Raw genomic sequence first — 13,903 nt, forward strand, 5'->3', positions numbered from 1 at the left:
GCTTTGCCACGTCTCCTACTTCATAAAGACGTCTGCACACACAGAGTTGGTTTCTACTCGGGTCATTTTGTCTTAAACTCACCGTGGATATGATACAAAATTACAAAAAAATACACAGAAGTATCAGTATTCACACGAAGATGATATTGCGTTCTATTTTAGGGCTTTTTCCAACACAGGTTAGCCATCCTGTTGGAGAGTGAGAGTTTGGAATAAGAAATGTTCCTGGTATGAAGTTCAGAGTCGCAGAATTTTGTTATGGAAAAAATTGTCACCCATTCTACTGTGGGTTTTTTTTCTCCACCATTTAGTGAATTGTGTGGGAACAGAGAAATAAAGGCTACCAGATATGAGGTGGAAAACTCACCGAAGCGTGTAATCAGAAAACCCCTATTCCACTGCACAAGAAATCATTTTCACATATTTTGTGACAAAATAGACAGGTCCAGTGTAAATGTGTACAGAAGAACAGCCATCATTCAAGACCTGCGTGATTCTGTATGAATGTTTAGTTTGAAAATTCAGATGTGGTGTGCAAGTTTGAAGATTTACAGTTGTGTGATCAGCAGGGGACACTGATTAGGGTCCTGAGCAGGGCTGCATGATTTTGTAGAAAATATCTAAATGAGATTATTTTAACTGACATTGGGATGTGATTTATGATTCCAGATCTTAATTAATGTAAATTAATGTAACTTGTTTACATCGTTAATGTAACAAACATTGAAAAAAAAATTGTAGGGAAATGCATAACCCCCCCCCCCCCCAATGTCTTAAGTCTATAGAATATAATGTTTGGAAAGGACATCTCTGCAGTAACCCTGTATTTTATTTAAAATGGTATTTTGACACACAATTAGCTTTTCACAAATATCGTGCCTTCCTGTGGTTTGACAATTGCAGTGAGCCGTGCTGCACTTTTGATTAAATTTCAACCCTAGTGCTGATCATTGAAAACAGACTGCACGTAGTGCCCCACACTAGCGTCTGACTTGACAGTTCTCACATTAACTTCTGCATTCACCAGTTTTCTGGTTTCAGTTCAGCAGCTTAGAAAAACTTAATCGGAGTTCTTTATGCTGCCTGTGGTTCAACCATCACACAGAAGCTTAGTGTTCAGGCAGACTTTTTATTTCTCAGTGAGCAGACGGCAATGAGAGGCGTCAAGCCAGTTTTTGTTTTCCCCTCTGATGTGGGCGGAACTTAAATGCGCTCAGTCTCTATATTGCTGTCACCTGGGTGAATATACAGTAACACTGTCAGTGACGTGTCTTGTGCTCCTTCCAGGTCCAACTGATTGCTGAGGCTTCATTCTTCTTTGAGGAGAATGACTCTGTCTTTTATTTTCAACCTGCCCAGTTTTGACTAAAATCAGTTTAGCATGCTTACTAAATATGAGATGTACATGTTCTAATTCAGCAGTGTGAGAGTGCTACTAAAACTCTGACCTTTAATAATTGTAGATCGTTGCAGAAAAGTCTGCATCCTTTTTTTTTTAAGTGTAAATCATACTTCAAATACATAGAGTATCAAATATATTTACAGTATAGTTTTGTTGTTGTTGTTAATGGCAATGCTAGCAGTAGAATGTGTTGGATTGACATGGCAGTGCCTCTGATGGCATTAAGATTCAACAAACAGCTCTTTATCAGTGTGAAGGGCGACATAAACGAGGTACAAGACGCATTTGTTATCACCTGCGTGGTGCATGTGTCGTCCTTGATAACCTGCAATAAGTCTAACATTAACAGCCAACCCCTCTCTTCCAGCAAGGGTCATTGCTTTCCTCTATTTCAACCCAGACCCATCACTGGTGCTAATCCCTCATGTCAAATCACCTCTGTGTGTGCGTATGTGTGGGTGTTAGCGTGCTTGTAATAATGTACGTGCATGTATCATCTGGAGCTCCTCTATCCTTCCTCCAGTCTTTCTCTCTCTTTTGCTGTCTCCCCCTGTCTCCTCACATCTCCTCCCTCTCTCTCTCTCCCACGCTGAAATGGGCCATCTGTCCGTGACAGGAACGAAAACGAGAACAGGTACTTTTGGTTTCGGCACAGCATCTCTCTTGGCCTGCGCATGTTGGGGTGGGGATGGGGGGTGGGGGGGGGGGTGCATTGTTGGCTCTTTGGTCCGTCTGCAAATACTGCACTTTTTCCATTGATACAGTCCAGCTGGCTTCCATAATTTTCCAGCCCGATTGGACTGATGATGGTTGCACTGGTGACAACATAGGAAGTAGTTGACATCATACTTATGAGCACGTTGATGGACAGGCTGCACCACTGTGCTGGGATTTGGTTCCTTTAGAGGATTAAACAGTCAATATAACAACAACATCACACTCTGTAACAGCCTACTGGTTTCAAAACTTGGCTCATTAAATAGAAACTGTGCTGATAAGACTTGTTTCCTTTAAAGTGAGTGGGCACAGTTAACACCTCAATCATCAAACTATATTATTTCCCTCTAGCATACACACTCAAAAATAGAGGTACTGGTATGTACATTAGTCAAAATGTGCATTTCTGGCCTCATGAGGTCCTTTGATCGAAACATTCTTCAAAAATGTACTTGTAGGTTCAGAAATGTTCTTGTCTAATATTTCCATTTTTGCGTGTGTATGAAAGTACTCAATCTCTAAAGTTTTGTAGCATGATATGATCTATGAAACTTGGTTATTTGTGGATTACACGTGTTTATGGTTCGAAGAAAATATGGTTTGCTGATCTGGGATACATTCTATCAGGCCTTACTCATTGAAACTTTTGTAGCCGTCAATTTGGTCTTGCGGGACAGAGGGCAAATTTCTGATGGCTGTTTGTAACTACGTTCCCCCGACATGTATTATGTGTATGCTCAAAAATTTGCAAGTCTTGGTGATTGCCAGGTACAAGAGGTACACTATGCTGTAAATGTCAGGGGAAGTTGTTAAAAAAGCTGTAGGGGTTTGCTTTCCAGTCTTCATGCTTTTTTAGGTAAAATATCATTAGGTGGCAATCCACTAAAAGTAATTACGCTAAATTATGAAAGCTAGACCAAACACATCAGTCGATAATCCGTCCATGCACATGCAAACTGAAGCCAAAGTTTGGCAGCTTTCATTGACACATGTCATTCTACCTCACACTGCATTGTTTTTATGTCTCATTTATAGGATTGTGGTCCATTGAATCTCCTTATTTTTGTGGAAAGTCACATAAATGTTAAGGTGGTCCCTCATCTCCCTCCAACGCCACTGTATCTGTCTCTATATCTGTTTGTTTAGCATCATCTAGCTGTCTCACCACTCTTTGTATTCTACCCATCCCACCTTCTGTCTTTGTCCTCTGTCTCTTTTCTGGTTCATGTTCCTCTTTGGTCCAAAGGTCTCTTAAAAGGTACGACTAGATAAAAGTCTCCTGCATCAACACCACCACCTCATATCCCATTGCTTACGTGCCGTGCTTTTATTAATCAGTTAATCGTAATACGTTTTAACATGGTCGCATTTTCATGACTTGCACCATTAATCAAAGAAAACATCAAAGCTAAGTCCATAAAATGAGTTGATAACTTTAGAAAGATGACAGGAAAAACACCATCAAGCATTTTAGTTTGTGTGACATGAATTTGATAAAAAGAGGTCCTCCTGCACTGATGTGAAGCATCTGCATTCATCCATCATGGGATGAAAATTCTCCGGAGGTGCAGTGGCAGTCTAGTAATGAGGAAGTAGTGGGTTTGATCCGTGTTGCATGTCCTTGAGCAGGATGGGGAACAAGACTTGTAAAAATTGTAAAATCAAGTATCGTGACTGGAGAAAGACCCTTTAAAAATGCTCTCAACTCATGCAAGTCCACCAAACTAAGCTGAAGTTTTAAAATGTTGACGTTCCTGTGAGTCCGCGCGAGTTGTTTCTGTTTCTTGAAGGCTGCAGGTGGATGAGGTTGCGTATTGTTATACGAGGAAGGTTATCTCCTGAAAAGTTTCTTTCACCACCTTTGCTCTTGTCCACAAAAAATATCACCTAATCAGATAATTGGATCATTCCCCACGCTGCCCTCTTTCATTCTGAAGACAGTTTGAAGTCACTGAAATAAAAGTCTTTCTCTTAAAAATCTTCGGCTCACTGAATTCGCCGGAGCAGTTCGGTCGACAAATGAAGCTTGGCAGACTCAACCAGGCCAGTCAGTTTGAAAGGGGCTCTTGCTCTTGGCCAAATGTATTTAATTAGCTGGAAGAGATGTAATCTTGAAGCATTTCAGCAGTATTGGAGCATAGAGATGTCCCTCTGATTTACTCCTGGCAGTCTCCAAAGATATCGAACGTCACAGACAGCTTTTATCTGCCGGCTGCTCACTGTGTCTGATGAAGTGATGCCTTACAAGAGCATCCTTGCCTCCACCTACAACTCACAGCCACTCTCGACATTTTTAGTGTCCGTCTCCTCCAGATGGGTTCTGTGGCACTGGCAGCACCAACAACCTTTATTTTGTTGAGTGCTTCTGTCAAGTGTTTATTGTTGCTAGGTTACAAAACCCAGCTTCAAGTAATGCATCCTGAAGGCGTGAACATCAAATCTCCACACTTAATCAAAGTACAACTAGGCTTGATCCGATTGACCATCAGAATGTTCATCAGTGATCGAAGGAATGGATCACAATCATTTTTCCCAAAGACAATCACTTAGTAACATTTACTAGGAATGTAGGAATTTAGTAGGGGTCGCCTATTCTCGACAAAGTAAAATGGAATGACTCTTTTGCTAACTATCCTGCAACTCGGCGCATCTGGTGCTACCATGCTTGCATTTTACACCTTTACCAAAAGCTGCCATTCATGAGGACAGGGGCTTGACAAGGTTAAGCAGCCTCGGAGGGACGATGAGTCTGCTGCATTAACTGCTATGTTACTATGCGACTGTAAGCGTCATTGGCTTCATATCAAACCTGACTCTAAACGGCAACCTAAAGATAACACATTGAAAAGTACAGTCAAATAGCGACTTTGAAAGTTTTATAAAAGCAACATTTAATCTGCCTGTCCGCTGGTAATAACGAACCACTGTAATCCACACCAGTTATGGACTAGGGCCCCTTCCATTGTGGCGTTTTCATTTTTATCATGGCTTCATCGTGGTGTTTTTCTTTGCCACTAACTCAGCCTCTTCGTCCACCATGTCTGCTGTCTGTCAGTGTTGTAACTCCTCTCACCCTTTGTGTAACTGGATCATAAATCCGTGATCTACATTAAACGCAATTGGACGATCTGAAAATGGAATGGATCGCCCAGTCCTAAGTACCACATGATGACTACTGGTCTAGCTTGAATTTCTTGAAGACATTTCACCTCATCCAAGAGGCCTCTTTAGTTTTTCAGTGGTCTTATAATAATAATAATAAGAAGAAGAAGAAGATATTTGCCTGATGAAGACAATATTCTGGATGAAGTACTGCCATGTAAACACATTTTGTGTTATACCCATGTATTCATCTTAACCACGGAATTTTGGGACAGTCAAATGCAGGGCCCAGCTCCCGGCAAGTGTTAAAAACTGGATTCTGAGCACATTTTTCAGTACCATTAGCGAGAAAAGGAAAGGAAAACACTCAACACAAACTCCTTAACTAAAATATTGTCTTTAATTAATTAGAATACGGTCAGTAGTCCGATTATTGGCATCCATGCAACCCTAGCCTGTGACAGCCATGATCTGTGTCCTCTCCACTATTGATGACAGTCCCGCCTCTCGATTTGATTGGTCAGTGAGAGGGCAAGACAAATTTATAGGGTCATGGTGGACAGAGGGCCTTAAAAGCAACACTTCTCTCTCTTAACTACTAGTTTTTGTTATGCCCTGACTGTGCTTAACATATACATCTTACATTTGGGATTTTTTCACAAGTTTTTTCAACAATAACATTACCTGGCCTTTTATACACAAATCTGTACTGTCAATGTCACAAAGCATATACGCTTCTAAATATTTGGATATTATTTTTCATGGCAGTAAGAATGTAATGGTTTGGAGGCAGAAACCAAAACTGCATTTAAAACCACTAATCATTGAACATAGAGGCCAAAGCAAAGAGGTCTTGTAAAATTCTTTGCTTGCTCAGTCAATCACAAGGTCTTCAAGTTACAGTACCTCTTGAGATACTATGAAAGGTAAAAATCTGTGACGGAACAGGCAGCCAGGAGGCCAGAATGTGAGAGCAAAATCAGGTGGCTGAGTCATTTCATGACTGGAGTTGTAAAAGCCGATGATGGAGGTCAACCGCTAAAATCCTGCACTTTTCAAATATAACACTGTGGGATGACTTGGCGGCTATTCTCGAACAACTGAATATTTCTCCAGCAATCATGTCGGTGCTTCAGGAGCCTCTGCTCAGCACCTCTTCATCCCATCATCATATATAAGCCTTTCGCTCTTCTCTAATTTTATGGATGGAAAAAGATCAATCCTGATGTTTGGGACAGAGCAGCGCTCCATGCTGTCTATACACATGTTAGATGTCTAAACCTTCTGTTGTGACCTGTCTGGGTCTTGTCATGTTTCACCATGAGAATCTGAGAATGAGAATTCTGTCCTTGTCTTGGGAGTCTGACTATATAGAATTAATTTGCAGTGCAATGCAAGTAGACGACCAGCAAAGGGAAATCCTTCTGTTTTGCATCTTTCTGGATGTTCAGATGCATTGTGAGTGCTGTTATGCTACTGGCTTGAACTCAGACGAGGAAGCCCTTCCTCACCTGGAGCTCTTCCTCCCTGTGCATGACGTTGTCTCTCCTCCTGAAAGAACAGTGGTCGTAGATGTGCAGCCATGTTCTGAGCTGAGATCTAGAGAACCATTGGATCTCATGTCAGAACATGGCCACCAGCAGCATGAGGATGCTTGAAGGTATATAGACTCTTTACATCTGTCCTCTACTTTGATCACATTATGGTCCATAAAACGGAGATGTATCCTTGGTTCCGGAAAACATACCTTACACAACAGCACACAACAGCGCACAACAATAACACATTCAGATGAAGTCAGTACATGTACTTACTTGCCTTGCCAAATACCTTTCGGATGAATGAAATTGTTGCCTGGATAATAGTGTGACATCATCAGGAGGAGGCCATCAGGAATGGTTCAAGCTCAGGAATAAAGGAATTGGACCCAGGACATCATGTCCCGTGTGTAACGAGTTTAAACTTTGGGCGAACAACATATTCAAAGCACTAACAAGGATGTTTCCCTTTTTTTTCATGATTCAAACACATCCGTCATCTTTCTATTTAAGTTTATTGTCATAAATACAAATGTAATCCAGGCAGCATAACATTTATCTGCTAAAGTTTTTGTATGAATGAAGATGGGACACTGATGGTCTACAGCTGTCCGTGATATCAAATGTTGCAGTTGTTCACAGTTTTTTTCTAAGCATATTACTGTGTTCGCCATATGAATGTTGACAGAACAACTGGTTGCTCTAATAAGCTGTTGGTGATGAAGCAAAACCCTCGTAATGTGACTGCACCGTAACAAAATGGGGCACAAAGTCCACAGCTCTCTAACATGACCCTGTAGCAGTGTTAGTTAGTCAAACCACCATGTTCTATGGACTATTTACAAACCAACCTCTTTGAGTACTATGTACTGGCAGGATCAGACCACTCAATGATTTCGTCTGTCACGACTGCCACTGTGTCAGATTAGACAGTCATAGAGGAATATTGGTCAAAGTATTAAAAGTCTCAAAGTCAGTGGGGTCTGTGTTTAACACGAGTTTAAGATGTTTTAACATTTGGTCGTAGCAGAGCGTGCATCAGTGAATACTACGCTCATATGTGTTCATGCGTCATCCTTCTGTTCTTCAATTATGTCAAACTAGAAGTGAGTAGGGATGGACACGAGGAATCTTTTCCCAGCTGAAGTAAATGCACAAATTACTCAAGAAGGACAGATTACATAGGGAAGTCTATTTTTAAACCTCATTCTAAAACACATGGGAGCGAGGCACAGTGTCAATTCTCAGCTGTTGGTCCGTGAGAAGGGATGAAAAGCATAACAGGTTTTTGTTCGTCAAAAAGTCAGAGGCAATTAAAAACTGGGCATATATATGTAAGATAACATGAATTAATCTGTGTCAAACCCCAAATTTTAACAAGGTACTAGGATATGGATCCTGAAGGCTGAACCAGTTCTATATCAGCAGTGGGAGAGTCATAGAAGAACATGTAGTGAGACTAGATAATATTGGAGGTGATGCAACGTTAGTTCCAGGCACAATTTTTCAAAAACCATAATCACAATAATAATAAAAAAAAATCTTTCCTGCTTTTATTTTGAAGGCAAGATCAGTGCACTAGAAGTTAAAAAGGTATCATACTTGACAAAACAAGCAAAGAAGAAAAAAAAGAGCTTACTCACAATTGATTTTCAGGGTTTAATGAAGATCAAATGAATGAATGAAAGAAAAATCGAGTTTCCCAACTGACATCTTAGGTGTTGTCAAAATGAGGCATGGGTTCCTCACACCCATTCTGCCGTCAGTCGCTCCAAACGTTCATACTCTGGCCCGATGCTGGGAATGTTTGGAGACGTCATCATTGGAGCTTGTGTTGTCTGATCCCGCCTGAGCAGAAATGAAGAAACCCACTTTGATATTTCAGCTGCATTTAAATTTATGGAGAGAACTCTTGACATTGTCCCCCATCTTTTTACTCTGATGTAACATTATGAAGAAATGGCTTTACGGCTGGTAGACCAGGAGGAATGATGGTGGCATGTGAGTTTGAATCAGTAACAACTTGAAAGCCTTTTCAAGAACAACATAGATAAGAAATGAAATTTAAAGTGCTACTCTACAAAACCCGACCTTAACTTTACCACAAGTTGTCTCTTCTCTTCCCCTTTTAACCCTGAACGTCCCTCTCTCCTGCTCTTTATAAAAATCCTGGCTGGTTTTAACCTCTAATTCTTATCTTCTTGAACATTTGCAGCAGTGACGAGGACAACAAGCCTCTGCAGGGCAGTCAAACCTCACTGGATGGCAACGTGAAGGAAAGTGACGACAGCCTGGTGGACTATGGTGAAGGTGGTGATGGCCAATTCAATGAGGACGGTTCCTTCATCGGCCAGTACACAGTTAAGAAGGACAAGGATGAGACGGAAGGCAACGAGAGCTCCGAGGCCACCTCGCCTGTCAATGCTATCTACTCCCTGGCATAGCACTCCAGCAGCACACAGGGGACTCTGTGGCAGCCTCTGGTTTTGACGGCGCCATGACAAACCACAACAGCAGACACACAAACACATACATGAATATATGAAACAAGTTCAACCGATGGCAGCGGGGCCTGTCTGGAGACTGTAGGCTCTCGTCTGCAGAGATAGGGAGGGAGTCCAGGGGTGGAATTAGACCTCAAGCCTTTATTTTATGTTTCCAGATTGAAGAGATTGGGCCTGCTGAGGCGACGTTTGGACAAAGTGAACAAGTGCTCGTTTTCCTATGCGCCCAGCCTGCCCTTTACCCACACAGACATAAAGTGTGCCTTCGGGGTAGCTTTCAGCAGTTGGAGGCTTTTTGTTTTCATTTCTGCTCTGGACATTTTCAGCGTTCCTGCACTCCTCCTTGATTCTCTCCTCTGTGTAGCATCCCAGTGAAGAAGACACAGAGGTCACACAAACACACACTCTGACCCCATCCTGTAACATATCAGCTTCCAACCGTCAACCAGATGTCGGCAGATATGTTTATCATATTGATATTTACGCAATGAAAGATTTTAGTTCCTCCACAGCTGGTAGATGAGTCATTGAATCGTAATGAATGCTGTATACAGTGCTGGCACACCTTTTAGTGCCCCGCAAAACTATGCACTATCACCTCCTCCATACCATATCCGGTTCAATCTGGTTTGTTAAGAGTTTGTTTCTTTTTTACCTCTTGAAGGGTAAACCACACGCTTCTATTCACTTTGCCTTGTACAATGTGGTAGAACTGTTTTTCGTACCTCTACTTCAATGTTGTAGTGCTGATGTTCAAAATGGTCACCTCAAGAAAAGCCATTTCTGCCACAAGCAACCAGCTCTGCAGTTAATGAATCCCATTTAAAAATAAGGATCAAATGTAACTGATGGTGGAGCATGGTAGTACAGTAGTGCAAGAAAAATGGGAAGGCAAAAGAAGGTTTAGGTAGTTTTGCTTGAGGAACTTGAGTAGACTGTAACACAGTGAGCTCCTTAGTTAGCATGCTGGCTAATGCTGCATTCATGTCAGACGAGGAGTTACAATGTTAAAATGTTCCACTTGATGATTGATAACTGATGATGATTAAGTTTGTAAAAATAAATAGGTACTACTTACATGACATGGCAGCACCATATCAACACAGCCATACATATTATAGCTCCTGCAAACTGAGCTGTGTTCCAGTCATAAGACATCAGTTACACGTTTTGGACATGAATGCAGCAGGAGAAGCTGGGATCGTCAAGGTGTGTTCAGACTAAATTTTTGCATCACACAAATTTCAGCACTGCATTGTTTTGGTTTAGTTCAAACAGATGCTACCTGCAAGCTAGCTAGCTACATATGCCATAACCTGCAGTTGCCCTTTTTTTTTTTCCCTCCGCACCTCTCCATAGCTTTATTACTTTTAAGCCTTGATTGGGGTATTTTAGTTGAAATATGTCATCTCACACAAACACGCATCCACCACATTGACAGATTTCCTTCAGCTTTGGTCTGAACCCACCTTTTACGGAACCAACGGCTTGCTGCCTCCCTCTAGTTTTTATATACTCCATTTGTAAACAATACAGATGAAAAATCTTTAGGGACATGTAGATTACTTTAAAAAAAAAAGCATGAAAGGCCAACCCACCTTTGAAATGAAACGTATCCGAGCTCCTAGTTTACTCAAAGCAAGAAAGTAAAACGAGAGTTTTTAGGAGTATGTATACTAAATATCTACTTGTCCCACAATCACTTGGTCATGTGGTCATTCTGTGAGCAGACTGACCCTCAATAATTTGCTTGAGCTATTTTGTAAACGTCCACTGAGATTTGGCACAGTAGTGACCTGCTACTCCACACTAGCACTACGAAACCCTCAGTGCTAGATCAAATAGATCACATTTTATGTCATAAATTTATTTTATATCTCTATTTATTACATTATTGTGAATAGTATTAATATATTAGTCCCTAATTTAAGAATGGTTATAAACACATTTTTCACCAACTTATTTTGTTGTTTCACACCAGAAATAGCCAAAACAAAGATGTCTCCGGAATCCTGAGAGGCATAAATCACAACAGTATGTTCAACATATTTTTGTAGCAGCTGGCTCTTCTGCTGTTAACAAACTATTACTAATACCTGTCATCATACATGAAAAAGTCATGTCGATCCTTCCATTGTGCTGCTCTTCTCGTACTCATTGTATTACTGTTATTCTGTGTTGTTATTCAGATTTATGTAACATAATGTTTCCACCACAGTAAATCAATATTATTGCTTATTATTTATTTGGCATATATTCTGTACATGTACATCCTGAAAAAAATAATCCCTTTGTAAATATTTAAAAGTTTCCCCTCCCAGAAAAATGCTTTATCTGAATAGGGAACAGAGTCACACATTTGTACCTGCCAAGAAAATGTGCATCTTTAGTCTGTCATGCACCTTTGTTACTTAGCTTTGACTAACATTTGCACTCGGAAAAAGTTCAAAAGAATCATCCCGCACTCCACGTTTCCCTTTGCTTTGACGTTGTAAAATACAGAACAGGAGTGGTTGTCCCAGTCCATTCGTCACCTGAGTGCTGGTGGTTTGGATTCTCCATCATGAAAGAAGACCAGGCTCAACTCTCGACAATGTAAATAAGACATAAATGATCCTGCAATATAACTTTTGTAGCATTTGTCGCACACAAACTGCTTGTAGGGCTAAAAAAACAAACAAACAAACATGCGTCCACTGAGGTTTTTCTTTTCACTGTTTTACATCGGTCACGTGTCAGGGTGTGTTCGAAACGGGTCACATGCTGTCATGCTTGTCAACACGACAACAAAGTGGCATCCAGGATGGTTTGAAACATCTATTTCCTGCATACTGTGATGCCTTCAAACTGCCTCCAGAACAGTCTGTATCCCTGATCTTGCTGTGCAACAGATCTCTCAGCAACAAACATGGCGAAACAGACTCAAGAAAAAAGTCAATTTTTATTGAAATATTTGTAAAGTTTTAGGGGCTTTTTTCAACTAGCTAACGTTAGAGGGCTAGCTGATGTTAGCCAAGCATGCTAGCGTCACAGGCGTGCTGATGCTATCACTATAGCGTAAATACTATCACAAAAATGCTGTGTCAAAGCAGCTTTGTAGAAGATGCCTTATGAGGTGATTGTCCTCAGACAGTGAGGCAACAAGACGGCGACCCTCGGTTTCGAACGGACCCCCACCAAAACTTCCTCACTGTTTATTTCACCAGCTAATTGTTACATGCTGTATTCCAATTCAGGTTGACCCCTGAAATGGGCTAGTACCATTTCAAGCAAAAACAGAGCTCACAACTACCTTCCTCTTATTTCACTGCAGTAGGAAAGTTTAGCGGTGCTGAATACTACAGTTTTGTGATACTTGAGCTTTCTCCCAAACATGACGTCAACACATGTTAAGCTCTGGAATGTGAATATTCTAAAGATCAAGAGCAAGAAGTTTGCAGCCTCCATTCATGGGTCCTTCTCAGTTATAGTTGACTCTGGAATATGTTGGGGTTAATTTGTATGCTGAAATGGAAGGCAGCATCAGTGACAGGCAGCCATTTACAGCTCTGGCCCTCTAACACTAAGAGATGTCTCTGTTGTGTTTCATCTTCTAAATACAACAACTTATGTCGCTCTCTGTTGGACGGCAAAGAAACATCCACTGAGTTTTAATCAGCTGGGTGTTTTCTCTGATTCTGTTGTTTTACTATGTGGTCCTGCCGAGCCGTGGTAGTTTGGGCCCTGACATCTTCACGAAAACAGGAGCCGAACTCAAAGAAATCATCATCGCTATTGTTTTCTTGAAACCTGCCTCCCACCCCCCTCTGGTGGATCATGGTGGGAAATGATGTAACCTGGCAGCATAGAGCGAAGAAAAAGCATAACATGCATATTTACTGGTATACAGTGCTTTTTCTTGTATTTTTTGTTGGTATTGAGGCGTCTCTTCACTGTCTGCATTGTGTCGGCTCACCTCTCATGTGAGAAAAGAAAATGTCAGTGTGTAGTTTTACAACTTCTGTGTTGTTCCTCATTTCAAAATGCTGCAAAGTCTAGGATCTTGCCGATGCACATGTGCAACAACTGGATTTTTTTATGCTGTTTGGCTTTTTTTTTTTAATGAATTGTCATATTAGCATCTTCTTTTTATCATGTGTATCAGAGCAGCAAAGTCTTGCTTCAACACGCAAAATAACTGCTTTTGTAAGGTAAATCTACTCAACTGAAAATGGCATAAATATATTCACCATGTATGCGTGTATGATGAGATGTTGCAACTTCTGCTAGCGACGCCTTCTTTATAGTAAAGCTATCTCCTTTTCTCTACCTACTGACTGCTGCTCTCTCATTTTGTCCAAGCCTACTATTTCTTCAGTAAACAACGAATTACGGTTGTGGCAGTAAACCTGTTTTCCATACTGTGGTATGAACATTGATGGTGAAAACCAGAGCGGTCTCACATCTAAGACCAACATTTGGTCAACTCTTCCTGAAGTCCACAGCCGACGTTGAGGGTACGTTGAGGGTACCCCCTCTGCGTCGCTTGACAACGTAGAGGGCAATGATAGATATAAATGCAAATCCCTCATTTTTGGATTTTGATGAAAAGGGATTAGCCATCCAGGCAACACGGTGTCGCCCCTATTCCCAAGCACTAA

At 41.1% G+C, this 13,903-nt stretch overlaps 1 protein-coding gene across 21 annotated transcripts in view; it reads left to right on the forward strand.

Annotated features, from left to right (window-relative positions):
* Window positions 1–13,564, forward strand: part of nfasca (neurofascin homolog (chicken) a) — a 150,707-nt gene extending 137,143 nt beyond the window's left edge. For 13 of the 21 annotated variants that reach the window (XM_086198335.1, XM_086198336.1, XM_086198349.1 and 10 more), the window contains 2 exons: window positions 1,995–2,036; window positions 8,975–13,564. In XM_086198335.1, the coding sequence (XP_086054461.1) occupies window positions 1,995–2,036; window positions 8,975–9,203 (271 nt within the window). In that variant the 3' untranslated portion in view covers window positions 9,204–13,564. The other 8 variants (XR_015112029.1, XM_086198347.1, XM_086198348.1 and 5 more) reach the window with 4 other exon arrangements.
* Window positions 13,565–13,903: the final 339 nt, after the last annotated feature.

Source organism: Aulostomus chinensis, chromosome 3 (assembly GCF_037954235.1).
Source record: "Aulostomus chinensis isolate RoL2024-O1b breed Wild chromosome 3, RoL_Achi_v1.0, whole genome shotgun sequence".
NCBI lineage: Eukaryota > Metazoa > Chordata > Actinopteri > Syngnathiformes > Aulostomidae > Aulostomus > Aulostomus chinensis.